This window comes from Balaenoptera musculus, chromosome 12 (assembly GCF_009873245.2).
Source record: "Balaenoptera musculus isolate JJ_BM4_2016_0621 chromosome 12, mBalMus1.pri.v3, whole genome shotgun sequence".
In the NCBI taxonomy this organism is placed as follows: Eukaryota; Metazoa; Chordata; class Mammalia; order Artiodactyla; family Balaenopteridae; genus Balaenoptera; species Balaenoptera musculus.
The window spans coordinates 69,315,693-69,341,295 of record NC_045796.1 but is presented as its reverse complement, the minus strand read 5'-3'; the positions used below and the strand labels follow the sequence as shown (position 1 = coordinate 69,341,295).

The window sequence follows — 25,603 nt, the reverse complement described above, 5'->3', positions numbered from 1 at the left end:
AGTAGGTAAAAAAAAAAAAAAAAAAAAAAAAGAAGTAAAGACAGTGTGGAAAGCAGGTGTTTTCATGTATAGAATAGCTCTGTAAGACTGATAGCTAACGGTTATCACACTATGGATGGCAAGTGAGTGGCTATGGGACAGGAGTAAAAAGAACAAAATTTTCATTGAATAATGTTTATTCCTTTCTAAGTATGGACCTGGAGACATGTCTACAATGTATTAAGTAAGAATAAAAATGGCAGAGTAATACGTGTAATATGATCCTTTGTTAAAATACAATATAAATGAAGCTATATGTATAGCACATATGCACAGAGAGAAAAGAATGGCATGAACTATGAACATTATCTTGATGCAAATGCATTTTGGGTAGAGAATTGGATTTGGGAAGAGATGGTTAGCTTTTCCTTATCTGTCTCTTTTTTATTTGACTTGTCATAACAAAATAACATCATTTTAAAATTTTAATAATTTAATAGAGTAAAGAAAAAATGCCTGGGTAGGATTGTGAGCAACGTTTATTTTCTTCATTACACTTCTGTGGCATTTTCTAATATATGTTGCAATGAGCTCAAAACCACAAACTAAGTTTTACATAGTCAGCATCATTTTTCTTCTATAGTCTCCTTCCAAGATGTGTGCACTCTGACCTACATGCTCTCCAGTCCAGTACACAATCCCATTTAATTCCACTCTACATTTAAAAATACTTAAGAGGCTTGGCATATACTCAGAGAAAACTCAAAGTCGAAAAGCTACATGCACCCCAATGTTCATAGCAGCACAATTCACAATAGCCAAGACTTAGAAGCAACCTAAATGTCCTTCAACAGATGAATGGATAAAGAAGATGTGGTACATATATATCAATACAATGGAATATTACTCAGCCATAAAAAAGAATGAAATAATGCCATCTGCAGCAACATGGATGGACCTAGAGATTGTCAAACTAGGTGAAGTAAATCAGACAGAGAAAGACAAATATCATATGATATCACTTATATGTGGAATCTAAAAAAGTGACACAAATGAACTTATTTACAGAAACAGACTCACATATATAGAAAACAAATTTATGGTTAACAAAGGGAAAAGGGGGAGGGATAAATTAGGAGCTTGGGATTAACAGATACAAATTATGGCCACTAGTATAAGCTACTGCACAAGCAGTGACAGTGCATGCCAAAAAGGAAAACCAGTAACACTAATCCTGTCTTTATTTCGAATGTTGATATTTTGTTCATCATGGATTTTTGCATTAATTTTTATCTTTAAAATATTGCATTACTATCATAAGGAGTTTTGGGTGCTCCCTTACATTTTCCACCTTACTCAGCTCATCCCAGCCTGGCCCTACTCAGGCCAAGACAAAAGAAAAAGGGGGATTAGGATCGGCTTCTCCCAGGAGCCCAGAACTTGTGCCAGAGGGTGTATGCACTGCCAAGGTCCACTGGTTGAATTCAAACACTCCTGTCTACTCAACTAGAGCACGAGCTGCATTTGGTTTTTTTTTTTTTAATTTTTTTTGTCTTTTTTTTTTTTTTAACATCTTTATTGGAGTATAATTGCTTTACAATGGTGTGTTAGTTTCTGCTGTATAACAAAGTGAATCAGCTACATGTATACATATATCCCCACATCTCCTCCCTCTTGCCTCACCCTCCCACCCTCCCTATCCCACCCCTCTAGGTGGTCACAAAGCACCGAGCTGGTCTCCTGTGCTATGCGGCTGCTTCCCACTAGCTATCTGTTTTACATTTGGTAGTGTATATATGTCCATGCCACTCTCTCACTTCGTCCCAGCTTACCTTCCCCCTCCCCGTGTCCCCAAGTCCATTCTCTATGTCTGCGTCTTTATTCCTGTCCTGCCCCTAGGTTCTTCAGAACCATTTTTTTTTAAATTCCATATATATGTGTTAGCATATGGTATTTGTTTTTCTCTTTCTGACTTACTTCACTCTGTATGACAGTCTCTAGGTCCATCCACCTCACTACAAATAACTCAATTTTGTCTGCATTTGGTTTTCCCTCTTATGCTAGAGCTACTCTGTCCAGTACAATCAATTCTAGCCACAGGTGGTTATTTAAATTTATGTTAATTAACATCGCCAGCGTAGAAGGAGGACGAGGCCCCCGAGGCAGCTCCACGAGGACTGATGGGGGTGCGCCGGAGGAAATGCACAGACCGAACGCAGTGCCCCGTCCATAGCGGACACGAAGTCATTTTTCCTTCATTCCTCCATTCAGCAAACATTCACTGGGCACCTACTGTATGCCCTTCTAGGTATCAGGGATGTGGCAGGAACAAAATAGAGCAAAAAGTCTGCCTTCATGGAGCTTACATTATGGTAAAGGGGATAGAGCAATAAACAAAATAAATGAGCAAAGCGTGTAGCGCATTTGGTGGTGATCAATGCTAAGAAGAGAAATAAAGCGGGGAAGAGGGAGGGGATGTGTGCGCAAGTGTAAGGAGGTTTGGGGAGGGGAGGCTGCAGGAGAAGTAACATTTGAAGAAAGACCGAAGAGGGTGAGGGAGGAAGCCGTCTGGGTACCTGGGAGACAGGGTCCACGCAGGGGGGAGGCAGCGAAGACCCTGAGGCAGGACGTATTTGGTGCCTTTGAGGAATGGTGAGGAGGCCACTGGCAGGAGTGGGTCTGAGGAAGGACCACTGATAGTGTGGCCACCATTGGACTGGCGGGCTTCAGCCTCTTCTGCTACATAGGTCTTGCTATGCTGTGAAAATACCTACTTATTTCTGTCCCCTTCCTGTATTCAGCTACCACAGGAGGCTCTGTCACCATCCCATCCTTTCCCATCTGGGACCCCCTCTCTGACTGCTCCCCCCCCCCAAAAAAACACCCCAGCTTCCCTTCTGGAGCTTAGAGCCTTCATTGATTTTCCTTCCTTGGGGGAACATATTCCCTTTTCAAAGTTCCATTTCTCAGGCATCAGTCAATGACACAGGGCAGGTAGGGTGTGTCCTCAAAGCTGACCACTAGCCGGGGCTTTATTATTTAAGTTTACAATTCTCATTACCCTCTCCTCGTCAATCAAAAATGCGGAAGAGGGACTTCCCTGGTGGCGCAGTGGTTAAGAATCCGCCTGCCAATACAGGGGACACCGGTTCGAGCCCTGGTCCGGGAAGATCCCACATGCCGCGGAGCAGCTAAGTCCAAGAGCCACAGCTACAGAAGCCCGCGTGCCTAGAGCCTGTGCTCCGCACCAAGAGAAGCCACCGCAATGAGAAGCCCTCGCACCGCAACGAAGAGTAGCCCCTGCTCACCGCAATTAGAGAAAGCCCGCGTGCAGCAACGAAAACCCAACGCAGCCAAAAATAAAATAAATAAATAAATAATTTTTAAAAAAATGCTGAAGACCAGGCATGATATTCCAAATGGTCTATAACAGGTAGGACAGGGCCTGGCAAAGCATGTTAGAGCCAGGGCAGGGTGGTGGGCCCCACTGTGCCAGGGTAACCTTTGCTGCTGGGTGGCACAAGGTCTGGGAGGTGACAGGAAGGGCAGTGGACATTCGGGGCTCGGGTCAGTGTCTGTTTCCAAGCCAGCACAGAAGCACTGACTATTTAACAACTGGTACAGCCCTACCAGCGTCTGTCAGCTGAATATGCATCCTGCTTAAGGCCACATTTACAGCTTGATACAAACCGCTCTGGTTTCCCATCTGAGAGCTTGACTTTCAGTTTACAGCCATGGGCTCCTGCAGCAATGACTGTCAGGAGAAGGTAACTTTGTCTCTTTGTCAGTGGGTCAATTACACTCATCTGCACACCCCTCACAGAAGGGGCTGGAGTTCTCTTCCTAGAATCACCTTCGCGGTGGAGAAGGACGTGTGCGTGGATGAAATTCATCCTCTTTAAATTGTTGTTGGAAGATGGTCTGCCCGGGTGCACCGCCACCACCAACCGCTCCGTGTTGGATCAGACATTCAGATCACGTCCGCAGTCACTGGAGCAACAGCACACAGGCCTGCCGAGACATCAGACAACCAGCACCGTCTCTGAAACTAGCAGAAGCCTGTTGGTGACCGCGACAAGCGGAAACCGTGCGAAAGAGGAGAGACTGCCTCCACGTTCATCCACCTTCGTGCTTCTCATTAAATCCGAAACCACTGTCACTCCCTGAAAAACTCCTTAGTCCAGGCCATTCTCTCTGAAACGTTCCGCATCGCTGAAGATTGTGCCTTTGGTCAGCGTCCAGCACAAGGCGTCGTGTGGAGAGCTGCAAAAAGAGTGGGGAGGGGCGGGGGGTGGGGGGATGAAAAGGGGTGGAGTTGGGTGGGCGCTCCTCCTACTGCTGCTCAAAAGCCCCGCCCCCTTGAGCCTTTCCCATCGGGGAAATTGTTCACCTGGGAGCAGTAAGGCAAAGGAGGTCACCATGCTTGTATCTGGGTTTTTCATTTGTTTGTTGTGCCACTTGGCCAGCTAAAAAATATTGGAGGGGACTTCTGGTTTATGAGGGCAGGCTAGACACATATATTTGCCTGCCATCCCTCTTGGGAGACACCCCTCCCCCCTCCCCAAACATAACTATGCCAACACTTACAGAGTTTAGTTAGGGAAGGACTCAAGGTAGACATTAGCATGGTCTGGGGGGTGGGGGGTGGTCAGAAGCTGGAAATTAGGCAGTAGCTCTTAGGAACTCAGGAGTCTGCAGGGGTTTCTAGCAACACGGTTACTGGTGTTCAGTTTGAGCTTAGCCATCCTGCCCTGGGTTTGGTACAGTTCCTCTGATTTGCAAGTCATAGTAGGATGGTTCGCTGCAAACAGTGGTTCTGTTTTTCAAATACAAAAAAAAAGAAAGAAATCCATAACAGGGAACAGAACAGAAATGGGGAGTAGTCACCAGAAAATGAGGAATTGCAGCAAATTTCTAGAAAATAAGTACAAATGCGAGTAGTTCGATAGATGAAATAGGTAGAGAAGAGGCAGCTTAGACTATCCTGGGGAGAGTTACGTAAGAGGACCCACCTTCGTGAGTGACCAGATATCTGGTAGTAACAGCTGCTGTGTGGCGGAGTGTTCACTGGGCCACCTGCTTTCCACACATGATCTCACTTAATCCTTGCAATGACTTGATGTGGTAGGAATTACTACCCATATCTTACAGATTGAGAATCTGAAATAATTCCCTAATTTCTCACAGATAGCAAGTGTCAGAGCTTGAATTCAAACTCACGGAACTTGACAGCAAGTTCCATAAAGCAAGGATTGCATCTCTGGTTCATTACCACATCTCCAAAACTTAGTTCCGTAGCTGGCACATGGCAGCCATATATAGAGGGGGGTGCGGGGCCGGGGGAGAGAGAGAGTGTGTGTGTATTGGAGTATTGGATGGAAGGCTGGACAGATGGGTAATTGGACCAAGCCAAATCCAAATGACTCCAAAACCACCTCACCATAGTGCCTCTCCAGGGCTCTGAAGTACCATGAAACTCAGTCTAGAGACTATATCCAGAGATGTTAGTTAAAGCCAGAGGGACCCAGAGACTATGGAACCTTAGGAAGCCAAGTTCAGACATGGGGTGAGGAGGAGGTGGGCAGCAGGGAAGCCGGATATGGGACATTGTGGTCAGACAACAAGGGGCTAGAAATCCCCTCCAAAGCGTTCAAACAAGAAGAAGCCAAGAATTGAGAGAAGTCCTGAATGTCAGGCCTGGGGCACCATCTCAGCCCAGGAACGAAGCCCATTACCTTGTGCTCGGATTGAGCCAAAAGGCCGAGAAGCAGCGAAGCACGCTACGGAGCCAGAGGACCAGGGAGCCAGGTGCTTGCTATATTTATTCATGGATTTATACCCTGCCTGGTTCCAGGAAGAGCATAAGGCACTTTACAAGGACACAGAAAGTACAAGGTAACACAAATAAGAGTTAGGTGAAGCAGAAAAAGGCAAATAATAAGGAACGGGGCATAAGAGGAAGGCAGGAAGGGTGCAAACGTGCATATCTTAAAATCCCGTGCACTGGCTGCGAGACGGCCACACGTCTGCCTCTACGCTTTTTGCGGGAAGGACTCAGGAGGAGACCCGATAGTCTCCTTCTTCCCTGCCCAAGTATAGAATTACTTAAGATATAGACGTGGACATCAGACAGACAGAAATGAAAATGACAACAGCCGTAGAATGCACGGCTGAGTCGTGCAACCAAATGTTCGCCGATGCTCTCCACAGGCACGCCTCCTCCGCAGCCTAGCCCTCGGGACTGCCCTCCTGTGGGAGAGTTTGGAACTGCAGCAGGTGCCCTCAGCCAGGAGGTCTGGGGCAGAGGAGAGGGGTGCAAAGAACCCAGGTCCTCGATGCTCACAGCCCTTTCCAAGGTAAGCGCTACCCAAACAAGAAACATCAACTGTTGGCCATCCGTCCCCCCACCAGCCAGGGACTCCTCCTACACTACGAGAGAGTGAGAGAATCCACCTGGTCCATGAGATGGAAGCAAACCAATTGCTCAGGAGAAGCCCAACTCTCCTGGTACTAAAACCAGACAAAACTGTATCCCTTGGTTCTTTATTATAGAGACACTCTGTACGCCCTCAGACACGATCTTGTGGAAGCTCTCACCGCAAGCTCCGCATCACCCCAGACCCGGCTCCGGTCTCCAGCACGTGGTTCCCTCCTGACTGGAGCAGCAGACCCACAAGGCAAGATTCCAGGCCATTCTGCACGTGGTGCTGAGGAGAGACACGATGGCCCTCCCCCACGCAGCCAAGTCTCTCTAGCTCAGACTAGACCTAACCAGCTTTTCCCAACAGACTCAGGGGCGTATTTACTGCCAACAGTTAGAAGGAGAGGAGGTGAAAAAGAACAAAGAAGTAAAGGACAAAAAAAAAAAAAAGAAGGAGAAGAAGAAGAAGGGAAAGTGAGCAAGCACTTTCATGTACGGTGGCATGTCGACAGCGAGTGCGTAGCCCGGCTCCTGTGTCAGCACGTGGAGGACCTCCACATGAAGGATGCTCTCACTCTTCCCTCATCCCCCTCTCTCTCCCTCACAGTGGAAGAGGGGTCCCTGGATGGTGCGTGGCTGGAGGATTACCTGGATGTTAATGTTTCTTATCTGGATAAAGTTTATCTTAAGCATCAAGGATCTGGGTTCTTGCCACCCCTCTCCCTGGCCCTCGAGCTCTTGGCAGAGTGCGCCGGCCGCAGTTCCAAACTCTCCCACAGGAGGGCAGTCCCGAGGACTAGGCTGGAAGGGAGGTGTGCCGGTGGAGAGCATTAGCAAACCGATTCGGTTGCACACCTTGGCCATGCATTCTATCGCTGTTGTCATGTTCATTTCTGTCCGTCTGATTTCCACGTCTATATCTAAGGAATTCTATCCTTGGGCAGGGAAGAAAGGGACTATTGGGTCTCCTCAAACCCCTACAAAAAGATACACAGGATTCCTCTAACTGAAAGATGTTAAACCTGAGAATGAGCTACTCCAGGACAGGTGCCATGCTTTATCTTTGTATCGTCATATTGATTATCAAAATGCCATGCACCTAGTAGCGTTCAATTATTATTCATTTCAATTCCCCTGTGATTTTCAGTGAGCTGTTATACTAGGATTCAAGAAATATGGCATCTGAGAGTTATCCAGTTTTCATCATCAAAATCTATGTTTTTGTAAATCTCATCCCAGAAATATCTATAGTGAGGGCGGTAGAGATACAGTGGGTGAGAGGAAGCTTGTTCTCAGGTGGTGGTCAGAGCTTAAATTTTATGGCTCCTTGTATCATGATACTTTTCCATAAATTCTAACTCAGAACATTAAGGAACATTTCCTAGAGTAAATGCAGGAGCTATACTTAAAATCTGTGGGGGGAAAAGGAAACTGTAGCTCTTAAGCATGAGACAAATCTCTCTCTCCCACTACTTTTCTTGAGTAAACTCAGAGATCCTCATTTGACCTGCGTTTTAATCTATTTCTGGATCCATGTGGAACAGCAAATCTGCTCCTAGGAAGCATTACCATTGTGTTATTTTTAATGTTTTGGCACAAAAACTTCCCTGACTAATAAATTATTTCCAGCTCAGCTAAGCCTTCCACCTAGGACTCAATATTCTGTCAGCACCTCTTTGCTCACCTCAGAGCCCTTAGAGCAGACAGGAAGCGATGGGTACTTCATCTGTAAAGTTCTTCTCAGAATGAGAAGAGCTAAGATGAACTTCTGAAGACCATGGAGTAACTTCACACTCTGTTTACCAGCTTTCTTCAAAATCTTTCCTTAATGATCCCCTCTCTCAAGGAATTATTGTCATTAAGCTAATTTAATGAACTGATGTAACTATTATGGGGGGAAATTAGAAAATATTAAAGTCTAGTCACTTCCTGCTACAATGGAATTGAAAAAATAACAAATGAATAGCCACATCCCACACAATAAATAACTGGACCACCAATTTACATGTAAGAAAATACAGGCAGTAAATTAACAAGGATAGAAATGCTTGCCTCAATAGCAATGAAACTAATGCCAATTTAAATAACTTCAGGTTACCATCACTCATCTATTTAAACAATTATTAAACATCCAGCATAGCTCCATTTCTTCCCTCCTTGTGGACATACTATATACTACAACGACATACTATATATCGTTATAGGTATCATACATACTCACATATAATCACACATAATATATTACATATAACCATATATGAGATATAAGACCTCATATCATAAGTAATCATATATTATATATAATACATCATATTATATATGGTGCCTCATATATATTATAAAGCCAACAATATAATATTATAATTATTGCTTTAAGCAGTCATTTAAAAAAATTAAGACATGAAAAGAGAGAAAAAAACCTTTTATATTCTCAGATTTACCCACGTATTTAACATTTTTGGTGCTTTTCATTTCTTCCTATGGGTTCAAGTTACCATCTGATAGAATTTCATTTCAGCCTGACTGACTTTCTTCAATATCTTTTTAGGGTAGGTGTTCTAGCAACATATTCTTTCATCTCTTGTTCATCTGGGGATGTATTTCTTTCACCTTTATTTGTGAAGTATAGCTTTGCTTGACACAGAATTCTTAGTTGATAGGTTTTTTCTTTGAGCACCTTGACTATGTCATCCCACTGCCTTCTAACCACCATCGTTTCTAGTGAGAAACCAATCCTATTGCTTTCTGTTCTGTATTCTTTTGTTCTTCTTGTTTTTAATATTTCTATACTCAGATCCATTTATCTTGTTTTCCATGATATTTTCATCTCTTTAACAGAGAGAAATTTATTTCATTACCCTCCAGACTAAATTTCGTATTGTTTCTTTTCGGATTTTGCAAAGGTTTGTGGTATTGCTGCTGTTGTAGCTGCTCGTTTAACTTTTCAACCTGTTTGTATCGCTTTGTATGGACGGTGAGTGGGTCCAAGTTCATTCTCCTCCAAAGTCATAGCTTCTTGTCCTGGTACTGCTTCAAATCTATGAAACATCCAGCTGTGGGAGGTTTAACTGAAGTGTGGACGCAGCAGAACTAAGCACTGGGAACCTACAGAACGCAGACAAGCAGATGGTATTAGCAAGGTCCAGCAAGAGGTGGCAGGATGAACGACAGATGGGCAGGCCTGTCAACAGAGATCCGGCGACACCCAGAAGCATTAGCAGGGGGATAACCAGCAGCCTGGACATCTACGGTCAGGTTAGCAGAACATAGCCAAGTGCTGGGATCAAAGCTGGAATCCAGCGTGACTCTGTGGAAAGGACTTGGGCTTTGGCATTAGAGAAGCATATCTCCCTCCTGCTAGTGTGATCTGGAGCAAGCTCTTAACCTATCTGAGCCTTATTTTGCTATCTATAAAATAGGGCAAATAATACGTATTATTATTGCAGGGTTGCTGTCAGGACTAAAATCAGTAGTGCACTAGGTGAGACATTTAGGTGTTTAATAAATGGTAACTGCCTATAGCATCACAAACGAAGGAACTGATAATATGAGAAGGGCCTCATTTCTAGAGGACCTGTCAAAGCACAGATGCAGGGAGTGGGTGAACAAGGCGACGATTCAGGTCTGAGAACTCAGAACCAAGATAAGATTCCATTTACCTGCATGAAAGCAAAGAGAGCTGCACTGCGTTCAGAAGTCACCTAAATATAGTTATCAGGACTCCTCACATTCCTATTTGAAGCATCTGATGACACTGATACAAAATGAACAACATTTAACAGTTTGTGAAGTTCTTTTTCTGCAATGCGGCCAAGACGTTAACATCCTGTTCCAGTTCCCATGACTCAGTAACAAATTGCTCCAGAATTTAGAGGCTTAAACCAGAGACAACATTTATTTTGCTTACAGGTCTTCAATTTGGGCAGGACCTGGTAGGGCGGCTTGTCCATGTGCCACTCAGCATCAGTGAAGGTGATTGGAAGCTGAGGACTGCAGTCATCTGAAGACTTTCATTCACATGATGCTGGCTGCCAGCGGAGACCTTCACAGGGGCTGTTGGCTGGAACACCTACTTGTGGCCTCTCCATATGACCCAGACTTGGACCTGGAGTCCCTCATAGTATTATGGCTAAAGGTGAATGGTGAGAGAGAGAGAGAGGAGATTCAATGGGAGAAACATAAAACCCTATCCTTGATGGAGGAGTGTCCACATTACAATTTTAAAGAAGCGTGTTGGGTGGAATATACTGATATAACCATCTTTGTAAAGAAAAAAATCTGCCACTCAGCTTTAAAAAAAATATGCAAAAACTTGGAATCAAAAATAAATGAAATTAAATTGAAAAAGTAATTTGATCTAAGTGAAAAGTCATGATTCACAGAATGATATATAATGCAGTTTTGCAGCTGTGCATATTAAATCATTATTTTGGGGGACAGTCTTCTTAAAATAATGACTAACTTTTGAAGTAAATGCTAATGCTTCTTAAGTAGACTTTGTCTCCTGGTTTTCATGTAGTTGTGATACTACTACAGCCTCCTTTAGTGTATGATAAACTTCTACAAATATTTGTGCAAGTTATACATTATCACCAACTTTCTTGAGAAACAAAAATTCAATATTTAATATTTCATAAAACATGAACTCTTGTTTTTTGAACTCATCACCAACAAGAGTTTATTGCAAAATTAACAGGTAACCCCAAGCAATAAAATAAATGACTTTATTTATTTTACTATAATACTATGGAATATTACTATTTATTTTACTATAATACTATGGAATATTACTCAGCCTTAAAAAGGAAGGAAAATCTGACAAATGTTACACAGATTAAAGTTGAAGACATTATGCTAAGTGAAATAAGCCAGTCACAAAAAGACAAATATTCTATGATTTCACTTATATGAGGTATACAGAATAGTCAAATTCATAGAGGCAGAAAGTAGAATGGTGGTTGCCAGGGACTGAGGGGAGAAAGGAATGGCAAGTTAGTGTTTAATTGGGTGTAGAGTTTCGTGAAAAATGTTCTGGAGATGGTTGGTGGTGATGATTGCAGAACTATGTGAATATACTCAATGACACTGAACTCTACACTTAAAAATGGTTAAAATGGTAACTTATGTTACATATATTTTGCCACAATAAAAAAATGTGAGAATATAGATAAATAAACTGATGTATATTTATTCCACATACTAAATGACAAGCCACTGTTAAAAAGATATTCAGAATACTCTGCGTGCCTTACGGAAGGACTGTTCTGCCCCCATATCTTGTACATATTTTGCTTGTTATACATAACCTATAATTTTCCAAGTTCCCCACTGACCCCACCAACTGGAAGCCTGATGGCTTCATGCAACTTGTTCATATGAGCAGCCAGTGGGCACACCAAGTCGCTGGTCAGCGCCAGTAGCAGCATCAAATACCTCACCCACCAAAGTGGAAAGAAATAGCTACCTATGGAATCAGGGTGCACTTTGTTTTATTGGTGAGTATGTCCTCATACAGCATGCTACACTTGAAAGGGAGGTGTTAGTAACTTTGCAACAAGAATGGGTTAGGAAAAAGGAAAAGTGTTACCACAGTTCATCTTTCAGATTTAGCGCATACTAAGGTGAGAATTCTTTTCCCTACATGTGCCTTATCCACTACTAGACAAGACCATGACAGAGGTGAGAAGTTCCCCATAGAGATGGTACCAACCTATCCTAGATTATTTTAATGCAACTATTAACAATAATGCCCTCTTTAAAAATTAAGACATCTAGGAAAAATATTAAATGGAGGAGGGGCTACATTTTCATAGCGTAACACGGGACTGCCCCAGGTATATTGGGACTTATGGTTGCCCTAAAATGGGGATAGAAATTGAACATACCTGATTACAAGAATCGTTGTAAGAATTAAATGACATAATGATGTGAAAGCATCTTGTATAATCTGAAGTGCTATAGATATTTCTATATATTGATCCATGTATGTATTCCCGTCCACTGATTATTTCAAAAAGAATGTTACCATCATTTTGTAAATTTCCATAAAGTATCTTGCTGTGATTTTAATAGGCGTTGCATTAAATCCATGTATTAACCTCGGGAGTATTGTCATTTTCACTGTTTTTTACTCTTTTAAATAAATAGTATGGTATAGCTCCCTACTACTCAAGTCTGCGTTTATTGTCCTCATTAGAGTTTTATAGAGTCTTCAAATAAATCTCCTTGTCCTGAATTATATTCATAGCCAAGGGTTTAATGTCCTGTTGCTATTTTAACAGAATCTACATCTTCATTGCATTTTCCAGCCTTTCATCACTAGTATATAGGAAGATGTTTTCGTCTGTGTGGTAAATTAATCTTACATCCTTTCCTCACATGTTCACCCCACTTGATATCTTTTGCCTCCTGTGGTTCCAATTCTAAAGTCTCTACCTCAAGTTTATTCCCTGAGCATCAAACCCCTCTCTACAACTCCGGGCTGCCCAGACACCCCACAGGTACCTCAAACTTACGATAACCTGAAGAAAATTCATCTTCTTCCCAGAATCTCCTCCTCCTTTGATATTTAAAATTTCAGTGAGCCACATATACTGTTGTACATGACGGAAACTCAGAAGTCAACCTTGACCCTGTCTCATCTTTCACTATCACCACCTATCACACACCAAGTCCTGGACACTCCACACCCTTCATATCTCTTGAACCCAATGTCTTCTCTCTCTTAAGTTCAAGTCTTGGAACAGATCATTTTTGTTTGTTTGTTTGTAACTGTTCTCCCTCCTTCCATTTTTGTCTGACTCTCCCCTTCCCCTCAATCCCTCCTCACCCTTACACACACTCAAGTTGCTGTTCACACTACAGCCAAAGGGATCTTTCTGAAACCACACTGCTCCTATGATTAAAATCCTTCCAAATTTACCCATAACTTTTAGGATAAAATATAGACTTCATCCTCCTTTGCAGACAATGCACAAGACCGGTGGCTTGGTGCCTGTTTATATCTGCATCTTCATCTCTCAACCCTGAACCACCTGCCCAGCCCTCATCCCCTTTATCATAGTCATGTTGATTCATTTCTGCTTCCCAAAGCAGCCATTCTGTTCTCTGGATTTAGTATGATTCACTTTCTCTCCATTCGGGAACACTCAGGTCCTTCAGGTCTCCTTTAAGAGTCTACGCATGTCTCTCTCTTCTGGGTAAGACTCCACAGTCTGTCTCCAGAAGCAAAACTCATGTGTGCAGGAGGTGGGCATCTCTGAAGTGGGCTTTTTTTTTTTTCTTTTTTTGGCCATCCCATGTGGCTTGCGAGATCTTAGTTCCTTGACCAGGGATTGAACCCCAGGCCCACAGTACTGAAAGTGAGGAGTCCTAACCACTGGACCACCAGTGAATTCCCCCTGAAGTGGGCTTATACCAGGGACAACACAAGATGCTCTCTGCTCTTGAAGTCAGAGGAAAAGCAGATCACAACTGAAACACATCAGACCTTGAGACGTGATGGTACACGAAACCAGGTATCTAAAATGGGAAGTGCAGCTCACTCTTATATTTGTTTGGTGTGCATGGTAAGAAAAGCAAAATATCTGTCACAATGGACTGAAAGCAAAGATCAATCATGGAGACAACTCCCAGCTCTGTGTGTCAGATTAAGACTCCTCCCACTTCTGCCAGGGCTGCTGGTGAGGGAAACAGATGGTCAGTATAATAAAGTGTGAAGTAAGGATCAGAGGGTCCGTGACATACCCTCACCGACATGGGAAACCCATTGTTTGTTGCTTGTTTGCTGGTTTTTAATTACCAGCTTAAAGAACAAGGTGTATCGTTCTGGGGTTATCATCTCCAGCAGTACAATGATTCAGAGCGAGTTTTATGAGCCCAAGGGGTAGTCTACTGGATTCCATGGGGGTCATCATGGAGGGTGGGAGTAGCAAAGATGCCAGTGGAAGATGTTTTTAATTTGATTTTTCAGTAAGCTTCTATATTTAAATGTGTTAAAAGAGGAACGCATGAACAAACCCTAGTTTCACTGGTTATCTCTCAGTTTGCCAGCAAATTCTAGCATAGTGTAGGGGGAGAGGCCACTAACTTGTTACACTGTAATGTTACATTCCCAGTGGACCATTTACCCTTCCTGTGCCACTGACCTCTGCCGGGACAAAGCAAGGGTGGTCAGGGAGGGCAGTGCATTTTATTCACACCACCATATGCACTCACTTGAAATTGCATTCTAACTTTGAAACTAACTATGTTAGTTTCAAGAGTGTAACAGCAGAAACTAACACAACATTGTAAAGCAATTATACTCCAATAAAGATGTAAAAAAATAATAATAATAAAAAAGAGTATTTCTTGTATTCAGCTACATGCTTGATTCTGATTTTGTCACTGTTGTTTAAACTAGGAATTAGCCCTACTTTTTCTGTACTAATGGATCCATCTCATTAAGTTTATGTAATATTCCCTATATTGCCCTGTAAACTTCACCATTTTAGTTTGTTTTCTCTTTCTATCTTACATAGATAGAGTGTAAAAATATGTTAAACACTGTTTTGTTTTAAAAAACCAAGTGGAATATAATCTCTTTTTCTAACATCATCTTATTACTTTTACTCTTATTAACTAAGTAAACATCTGGCAGAAATAGGACATCAATCTGTTTGAGTTTCTATCACTTTACTTTCCCTAATTGCCTCCTGTGATTATACCTTCTTTGAAATTTTATCTTAACATCTGGTAGTTCTCAGAGAATGTAATTTAATTCGGTGATTTACAAACTCAGTCAGGTGGCAGACCTTTTGTAAGTAGTTATGATATTCTTATATTCATGACAACATCATAATATTTTAACAAATATTTATTGAGTATCCATTATGTGCTAGGTTTGGAGGTGCAATGGTGCATCAGTTCACTTTTGGTGCACACCAAATCACCCCCCAAAATTTGTGGCTTCAAGCAACAACTATATACTGTTTCTCACTGTTCTTTGTGAAAGCAGGGCAGTTCTAGTCTGAGCCAGTGGGGAAGACCTTGGCTAGGCTTGCTCACGTGTCTATGGTCAGCTAGGAGGTTGACTGGATGATCAGTTAATCTAGGGTGACCTCACTCACGTGTCCAGCAGTTGGCAGGTGCTGGCCGAGGTACCTACGCCTTCTCCACGTGGCCTCTCATCCTCAACACTTAAATGTCCGTAAGAATCAAACCATTCAATTAATGATGATTGTATTATCCTAAGATTTTCTAATAATATTTAATTCCTATCTATTCTCTCATATAGCAGGAATGGAAGTTTTAACAAAGAATTTGATGAGGGAGGGGAGGAGAGTGTTAAATTGAGGAAGTTATGTTCTTCACCTTATTTTTCTTCATGTTGGGAATATATTGCGATCATCTTATTAGTGGGACACCTTTATTTTACAGTAGGGCATTTGAGAATGACATATCTAATTTACCTGTTGATTTCATTTTATAACATTAATCTTGCCCTTTGAGGAAGTCCTGGTCTATTTATCTCTTATTAGTGTCTTTCATCTACTTAAGATCCATAAAATCCCTTGTAATGATCTTGCCAACTGTGAAACTTTGCTGATAACCCAAGTGGGCTTCTCCAGTCCTGGAAATCATTTTCTTCTACTTTAAGAGAGTAAGGTTGACTTGACAAGCCTTCATAATTATGGTGATAACTCTATTTCTCTTCATTTGCAGAGGTCAATTTCCCCTCCAGCCCTACATTTCTCTGAAGCTGAGGATCAGCAAAATTATTCTTATTTTAACGTATTTAGAAGTTTTTCTGTTTTCTTATTAACAACTTGTCAGTGTCCTTTAAAGTTGGTAATATCGTGACAAGGGCGTATCTGCTGAGTGGAATGCTGGGCCTCCTATGAGATCAGAAGGTTGTTTTCCACACACTTAACAAGGGTTTATCGAGCACCTGCAGGATGAAAGGCATTGTGCTGGGCACAGCAGGAGTTACCAAGATGTCTTACAGAGTCCTCACCTACAACCGTACACTTATTCTCCTGGCTCTTCTATTGCTTCACATGCTCTGATTATTCACAGATCCTGTCATCTGTGTACATTTTCTTTGTATTAGTTCTCTCTTGAAAACTTAGCTCTGATGGAACTTTGCTGAGTTGGACATCCTCAGTTCTTTGTAGGGCAGTGCCTCTCTGCCACTTTTATGGATTTTTTTTCTATTATCATTAAGCATAATATGAATTGCAAATGTCAGTTATGTTGTAATAGGATGGTGTACAGCGTTGACTACTCACTAGACTAGCTGAGCATTGAAATTGGGAAAGGGTCTCCAGGCTTAAGTCTGGGAGAGAGTATAGAGTGTGTTATTCTACCCAGAGACAGAAGCATGACTACAGTTCTTTCCAGGAAAAAAAAAAAAGAAAACGTTTGTTTTAAATTATGAATCGCATTGCTGCTTACACTACTAGTTCCAAAGCTGATTGACGTGATGGCACTCCGAGGCTCTGGAGTGCAAATTTTAGTTCCACCCCTTGCCTGTTAGATGATACTCACTCTCTAAGTCTCAGTTTCCTCATCTGTATAATGGGGGTGACCACGGAATCCAACTTAGAGAGCCGTGTGGGAAGTAAATGAGATAATCCATGTGTAACATTTAATATTGTACCTATAGTGAATTTAACATTTAATAAATAATAATTACTTCTATGTCCGTCTCCAATACTGGCATTTAATAAATGAAAGTTATTTGATTTTTCAGAAGTGTTTCATTGTAGCTTATGAATTTGGCCTCATCAACTATTCTCATGATGTATTCATACCTCTGATTAGGAAGAAATCATGACCGACTAAGCTTCGGGAATACAGATGTGAAAAGAAGTCAAGTAAATTTATTCCATCCCAATGGTGAGCCAATATTTGGTCACTGGTCACATATGTCTTTAACTGTATTTGAATAGTGCTCCAAACAAAAATTTAAATATTCATTACTGGTCACATATGTCTTTAACTGTATTTGAATAGTGCTCCAAACAAAAATTTAAATATTCATTACTTAATAAATGCTATTTTATAAATCATTAGAAAAGTAACTTCCTAAGAGTCATATAATGAGATGGAAGATTTCAGCACTTCTGATTTACTTACGGGACTTTATATACAAATCTGAAAAGAGCACGACTTTCAAAATTCACAAGCAAAACAAAATGATGATAATATTTAGCTTTTAAAATTTAGACTCAAAAGCTTTCATACAATTTACAATTCTTTAAAAATAAAAAACATTGTACTCAGAGATAATATCCTTATAAAACCATAACAGTAAAATTAAATGCCCAATATAAATTCTGAGAACAGCCAAAGAGAAAATGAAATGAAATGAAAATTTATATTATTGGGTTTTCTCATTCAGAGCAAAGCTGTTCAGTTTCTGCAATATTTGGAAGCTATGAGAAAGTTTTTCACACCAGTGTTTTATCATTTAAATATGCAAAATGTGTCTGATGAATCCTGAGGCGACAGAGAAGACAAAAGTGAGTTTACTGAGAGATAGACTCCCCCTCCCAGTCAAGTTGCTAATCCTGGGGTTTTAGGAAGGTCTCTGTGCCTGAGGAAGGAGTTTAACACCGTGTTCCTCTGAAGTCCCTAGAGCAAGTCTGAGGTAAGGCACTGAGCCGTCTGTGTGTGATACCAGGGACAGAGGCTCTCAGAGAGCAACACACATGTAGATAAAGAACTTTATCCCCCATTGGAGTTTGAAAAAGAAGACCTGATGTTTGAAGACACTAAGAAGATTAAAGCCTAAGATTTTTTTTAAGCTTCAAAATACTATCATCCAGATGGTCCTTATTTAGAGTAGAGAGTTTGTTGGTTTTAAACGTATAAGAAATCTTTAGACTCCCAGAGCGTGACCCTCACCGAACGTGACTTTTATTTTCACTTCTCGGGCAAAGCTCTTGTCTGTGGCCCCCAGTGCAAAGTGAAGCCTCAGAGAAATTCCACACTGAGTCAAGGGTTGTCAGGAGGAAGGGGTGTGGCACCTGGAGGGAGACTGACATGTCAAGCAGTTGTCAGCGATTGTCAGTGGGATTCAAGAAACAGCTACCGCCAAGTTCAAGGCGTGAAAAATAAACCCCATCACCACTCCCACCAATTCACTCACTGTTTTCTTTGCTGGTTATATAGGCCAGAATGGAGTGGAAAGTCTGGTTTTATTTATGTCCACATAGGACAGGGTTCAACAGCCAAGCTCCATATGCATTTGAGATGGGGCTTCTACCCGAGGAGGTGAGGAAGAAGGTGATTTCAGGTACAGCAAAGAACAAAAGGAAGGTTGGAGGTGAAGGGATTTCAAAACTTCATTCACTGAGGGTCTAGTTGAAAACAAGGTGACTATAGTTGATAACATATATCGTATCATATAATTTTTTAAAAATTTATTATTTGATTTATTGATTTATTGATTTTGGCTCTGTTGGGTCTTCGTTGCTGTGCGCGGGCTTTCTCTAGTTGTGGCGAGCGGGCTTCTTATTGCGGTGGCTTCTCTTGTTGCGGAGCACGGGCTCTAGGCACGTGGGCTTCAGTAGTTGTGGCACGTGGGTTCAGTAGTTGTGGCTCGCAGGTTCTAGAGTGCAGTCTCAGTAGTTGTAGCACACAGGCTCAGTAGTTGTGGCTCGCGGGCTCTAGAGCGCAGGCTCAGTAATTGTGGCACACGGGCCTAGTTGCTCCGCGGCATGTGGGATCTTCCTGGACCAGGGCTCAAACCTGTGTCCCTTGCGTTGGCAGGTGGATTTTAACCACTGCGCCACCAGGGAAGCCCCATATAATTTTTTTAACCTTTTTTTTTATTATTATTTTTTAAAATATTTATTTATTTATTTAGGCTGCGCCGGGTCTTAGTTACGGCACGCGGGATCTTTGTTGCTGCGTGCAGGATCTTTAGTTGCGGCATGTGGACTCTTAGTTGCGGCATGCATGTGGGATCTAGTTCCCGGACCAGGGATCGAACCCAGGCCCCCTGCATTGGGAGTGCAGAGTCTTACCCACTGGACCACCAGGGAAGTCCCCACATAGTTTTTTTTAGAACTTCTTTCAGGTGTCTCCTCAGAGCAGACCACCCGACATGAGATAGCCCCGCCCATCACTCTCTGCTCTTTTGCCCTGCTTAATTTGTCTCCATAGCACTTATCACTCTCCAAAGTTGTATTATGTAGTTATTTGTCTATTGATTTTTTTTTGTCCATTCATCAGCATTTTATTGATTATTGACTCTGGCAGGCCTATTCCAGGCACTGAGATTGCAGCATTGAGTAAGACAGACCAAGTGTCTGCTCTTATGGGACTTAATCCCAGTTAGGAGCGAGGAGAAAGATTGACAATGAGCAAATAAACATGTAAATAGACAATCTGTCAGGTAATGATAAATGCTCTAGTGAAAAAATAATGCGGGAAACAAGGATAGGGCATGACAGCATGTAGTGAGTAGCAATGTAGACAGAATCATCAGGGAAGGCCTCGCTGAAAAGATAGCATTTGAACAAAGCTGAAGGAAGTGAGGGAGAGAGACACATGTGACTATCTGGAAGGGAGGAGTATTCCAGGCAGAGAGAACAACAGGTGCAAAGGCACTGAGGCAGGAATGTGCATAGTGTGTTCAAGGAACCCAAGAGGACAGTAGGCGGGGAAGAGGAGACAGCCAGAGAGGGCTGGGTGATGAGATCACAGCTATACAGGTATCAGATCATACAGGGCTGTTGCAAGGACTTGGTCTTTGAGTGAGATGGAAAATCTTTGGTGTAGGATTGCAAGATAAAATACAGGGCATCTAGTAAATGTGAACTTCAGATGGATAATGATTTTTTTTTTCTAGTATAAGTATATCCCAAATATTACATGGGATATACTTATATTTTTCAAGTATTTATTGTTTATCTAAAATTGGAATTTAATTGGTCATCCTATATTTTTACTGGCTAAATCTGGCCACCCTACACTGGATGGTTTTGAGCAGAGGACTGACATAATCTGACTTAAGTTTTAAACGGGATTGCTCTGGTTGCTGAGTTGAGAACAGACAACAGGGGCAAAAGTGGAAGCAAGGGCTATTGGATAATTCGAGAAGATGAGACTTTTCCCAAGTCAAAGGAATGAACCAAATGAATGGATGGATAGACAGATGGTACTTTAGCTTGACTAGAATGTGGGGCAAATTAAAGTGAGCAATGGAGATCATGCTGGAAATGTCCAGAGGGGCTGGATAAGAGAGGGGAGCTTTTAGTGTCAGGCAAGGGATTTGTACTTCACATTTTAAGAAATGGGAAGCCCTTAGAGGCTTTGGAGCAGGTAAATGGTAGCAGAGCTGGGTTTTAGAAGGACACTCTTCTACCATTGCATTGAAGAGGGGCGATATTAGACAGAGATGTTACAGAACTGTTCCATCTCTGATTTAGAGATGCCAAGGGCATGAACTACGGTAGGGCCTGCAGGATTGTTATTCTTTAACTCTAGAAAGATGTTCTTCCTTACAAATAGGCCCAGTACCAAAAACGTTAAATATGTCTGTGTTCCTACAATAAAAGCAAAATCTGTGGAGAGTCATATATCTCAAGAATTCATTGATCCCAATGATGGGAAGATCTCCCCCAACAAACACACACCCTCCCCTGGGGATACATCTATCTGAATAACCCAAATGCCCTCGTGTCTGCCCCACAAATGCCAACATTCCTTCGCAGGTAACTTCATCCGACATGGAGAAATAGGGGATAATCTCTATGAAACCATTTGGTGATCTGTCCCTAATATTTGTTTGAAAACCTCCATGTGAGCAGGCAGTTCTGAAGGCTGATGCAGAGTGGCTGGAGGCTGTGCGCGTGCCCACTTTCTAATAGCAGCCCCGCTCTGTGCAGGACTCTCCCTTTCCCCGCAGGGCCATTGTCTCTGGGAAGTAGCTCTTATCCCAGCCCTAGGCGTGGGGCTGACTGGTTGAAAGGCAATTCCATCCCTGTGTGTGTAAAGGGGGAAAGAGTGGAACGTGACTGTTACTCACTAGCAAATTAACAGGAGGGAGGGGGCAGGGGGTGGAGGGAAGTTCTGGAAAAGGCATCCTTCTCAAACAGGATTTAGGAAGAGCCACTCTTACTTCTGATTCTAGACAATGTAGGGTCTGGAGGTGATGAGGCCAGCTCAGAGGATGGCGGGACGGAGAGAAGGAAAGAATCTGGTCCTTGACAAATGGCTGAGCCACTGACCCAGCAGCCAGAAGCCAGCCTGCCCCTACATCCCCGCTGGCTGAGATACTAAATGCCTTGCGGTTTATGCCACTGGGTCAGGAGTTCTAGACTTGCTGCTCACCGTGTCTTCACCGCTAGACCCAGCACAGGATGCCAGGCTCTGAGCCCAGCAGCTCTCAGATGCTGACCGTGACCTCAGATGCACCAGGACTGGACCATGCTAGCTCATTTCCAACCCCTGTGCCCACCAGCAGGGCACTGGCCACGTGTGAGGGGAAGCCCCATTCTCCACATCTAGGAGGGGCCTCTGCAATGGGAACCCTCCTCACTTCTCCCCACCTACCTCTTACTCTGCCCCGGAAGACGGGGAATGATCTGATTGTTGAGCTTGGGAGAAAGAAAAGAGATCTCTTGGCTCAGCTTCTTCTCTCCCTCCTGGAGGTGCCATCTCTGCCCTTGTGCTGTGCCGGGGATGAGGTGAGCAAGTCTAATTCAAAAGCAAAGTACCAGCAAGCCCACCTGTCCGCAGTTTAAAGCCACTTCTCCAGCCTAGCTGTGTCAGGAACAAACACGGTATTTTGACCCGTGTCTGTCTGAGCCCAGCGTCACCCTCTTCATTGGTTCTAAACTCGGGAAAGAAAGACAGGGCTGTTGTTTCACCCCTTTGTATTAAGGTAAAAGCTAAATTGCTATAACGATGTGGCCAAACAGGACAGTGGCTTAAATAAGACAGAGGTGGTTTCTTCACTCACACATAGGACAGGTGAGTGCTCTAGATTTTCATTCATTTGGGGACCCATGTTCTCCCACCTTGTGACTTTGCCATCCCCGGTGTTAGTGTCACACACATGCTGGAAGCTGCATCTTTGCCACATCACATTCCAGTTCACGAGGAGAAGAGAGGGTGGAGGACAGATGCCCAATGTCGTACGCCATGACCCAGAGGCGACGCACGTCAGTTCCACTTAACTCCAAACCAGTCCCATGGGCACCCCGGACTCTAAGGCAAGTGTGTCTCTAGCCTAGTGGCTCTACTCCGTAGACCTCTCATTTCTTTGGATGAGTCACGGACTCCAGGGTTTACTGTCTCCTTCCACAAGATAGAATAATAAAGTCCACTTAGCTACACAAGGCTGGGCCATAACTGAACATCGGTGAAGAGCGTGGTCCTTCCTGGACGATGTGATTCCCAGGAAGCAGCTCCTTCGTATCAGTGTTTCTGAGTCATGCTTCATGGGCTTCTCCTGCCCATTCCAGGAGGGGAAGGAGCTGAGCTTTGTCCACCCAGCTGCTGTGATTGGGAGTCAGGTGCCTGGTGCACGGCAGACGCTTAATGGTTTGAACAATGAATGAATAACTGGGTGGGTGGGTGGGTGGATGGATGGATGAAGGGATGGAATCAATCCTCTTCACAGTCCAACACTCTCTCTTGTGGGCTAGGCCAGAGCACCACACCTGTTCCAAAGTGGGCAGTCCCCAGGCAGGAACACTCTGAAGCCTGGCCAGCAAGAAGCAACACCTAAGCGGAGAAAGCATGGCCGAGAATAGTAACTTTTTTTATACCCTTGCTCTTTGTTTTCTTTGCTGTGATGTCTTGCTCTAAAGATGACACTGGCCGTGATCTCTCCAAAACTTAAAAGTTCCCCCAAACTTCCCTTCTCTGAAGTTTCTGCTTGCCTGATGTTGGCTATTTCTCTGGGATTTGAGTCATGAAGGAAGAAGAACAAGGGTCTGTGTGCGCTTCGGGGTGTAGGGGGTGTCTGTGCACGAAGGCAGGCCCTGGGGAGGGCGGGTCTGCACACCTGCTGGCACTGCTGGGGCTGCAGCCCTGACCACGCGACAGGCCAGTCACAGCAGCCAAGAGAGAAGGAGCACCTGTGGACCCCAGAGGGATTTCCCAGTCCCCAGCACGCAGCAAGCCAGCATGCTCTCTCATAACAGCCCAAGCTCCGCTAACAAGTTCAGTGCCTCAGTTTCCCCTATAAGAAGGTCAGTTCTCTCTATCTGTTTTTGTGTCTTAGATATGTTGATATGTATCGTATTTTAGATTCCCCATATAAGTGATATCCTATGGTATTTGTTTCGGTTTCTGACAAACCATAATGGAAAAGACTATGAAAAAGAATATATATATAAATATATGTATATATATATATCTGAGTCACTGTGCTGCATAGAAGAAATGAACACAACATTGTAAATCAGCTATACTTCAATACATTTTTTTTCAAAAAAAGAAGGTCAGGTACCAATTCATCACGTTTTGAGGAAAATGAATAAATAAGGAAAAGACGAGTCAGGGGTCACACAAATGAGAAACTGGACTTGGGTAGCTCTCCCCGGGCTCTTTCCTGAGACCGGTACTCACCCTTTGGCTCTCTGTCCCTACAATCCCATCGTTTACATCACTTGTCTCTCAAACAGCTCAGACCCGTTGAGAAGAATAATCCTCCGCCCCACCTTCTGAGTTACCCTCCGGAGAAGTTCCTGGAGCCTGCAGTGTGAGTAGGCCCATGAAAGGGCTTTGCAACCATGGATCTGCCCTCTTGGTAGTGTCCTCTGATGGACTTAAGAAACCTCCTTCGTACAGGAGGACTTGTCCTAGTGAGCAGGTGAGACACCTAAGGAAGAAAGGAGACTTCTCCATGGAAATGATTTTATCCTCCTGAGTAACCCTCTCCAGGGTGGAGATCAAGCCCCAAGGGCTACAAAGTAGAAGGTAGCATCACCTTGCACTTGGAGACACTCTTTCATCTACCTGACCTGAGTTGAGAGGGAGAGAGGGAGGGAAAGAGGGGTATTTTTTTTAACCTGTTTCTGAAACCTGGTGATCACAACCAATGGCATCCCCCAGCCCCTCCTTCAGGAAAGGACTTCATTGGAAACTCCTCAGAGCCAGGACGCACAGGGCACCTCAGCTGAGGCCCCATCAGGCCGGCCTGGGAAAGCCCCACACAAGGGGGTGGCAGGAAGCTGCAGCCGGGAGGGACAGAGGTTGCTGAAAGATCAGAGCAGGACTCCTGAATGTCCTACTGCCTGTTTGTCATCAGTATCTGAGTGCAGGCTCTCCACTTGCTATGAAAGGCCCTGATAATTGCCTCAGAAAGCAAACATTTTGTTCCTTCCAAGGAGAGACTTTTCTTTTTAATACAATTCTGTAGGAAGAAGCAGAACACTCCCTCGCTGAGGTCTGGGGATTACTGTGCCTATGGGGTCTTGGGTATACAGTGCACACTGCGGTCTGAGGAGGTGCCCTCCCGGGCCCTGGGCTCCCCGCCCAACACGAGGATCTCTGGGTTTAAACTGACAACGTGGGCTTCCGGTCCTCCCAGCTCTAGCAGGTGTGCAGCCAGAGCACACGGTCTGTCACCACCGCCCAGAGCGAGGCCACCCCAGATTGAGGAGACACAGACAGACAGACAGAGCCCCTCAGCCTAGCACAGGTTGTCGGTCTGAGGCGCGTCGGAATCACCTGCGGAAACGCTCACCACACAGTGATCGGGTCACACCACAGCCATTCAGCCAGGACTTCCAGGGGTGGACCCGGACATCACACCCCAAGTATGCACTGGGAATCTGAGAAGTTTTTCAAAGTACAGATGCCTGATCCCCAGCAACCAAGTTTGAGAAGCATGTTAGGAAAAGCCTCCCAGCAACCAGCCCACAGGCTGCAGGGCAAGCGTCTTCCATTCCAGGCCTGCCCCTCCTGAGCGCTCTCCTCGGCCGCAGCCTAGACCCCGGGGGTCCTCAGGCATTGGCCAGCCTATAATTTGGGGTTGGAAACACCGACAGTTAAATAATAACGCTAATAACAACTGCCACATGCCCTGGACCAGGCATTCTGGAAAGAGCTTTTACCTATATTAGCAAATGCCATCCCCTAACCCATACAGGACTCTCCTCCTGAGACAGGAAACAGTTTCAGAGGAGTTAATTGACTGCCAAGGTCACACAGTTATTCAATGAAAGTGCCAGAATTCCAATCTAGGTCAACAGA

The 25,603-nt window shown here is 43.6% G+C and overlaps 1 protein-coding gene across 1 annotated transcript in view; it reads right to left on the bottom strand.

The window, feature by feature from the left end:
• Positions 1 to 10,327: 10,327 nt before the first annotated feature.
• RNGTT (RNA guanylyltransferase and 5'-phosphatase) overlaps positions 10,328 to 25,603 on the bottom strand; it is a 323,844-nt gene continuing 308,568 nt past the window's right edge. Inside the window, exon 15 of the mRNA XM_036871771.1 lies at positions 10,328 to 10,529. Coding sequence (XP_036727666.1) covers positions 10,524 to 10,529 — 6 coding nt within the window. The 3' untranslated portion in view covers positions 10,328 to 10,523. The remainder of the gene's footprint in view (positions 10,530 to 25,603) is intronic.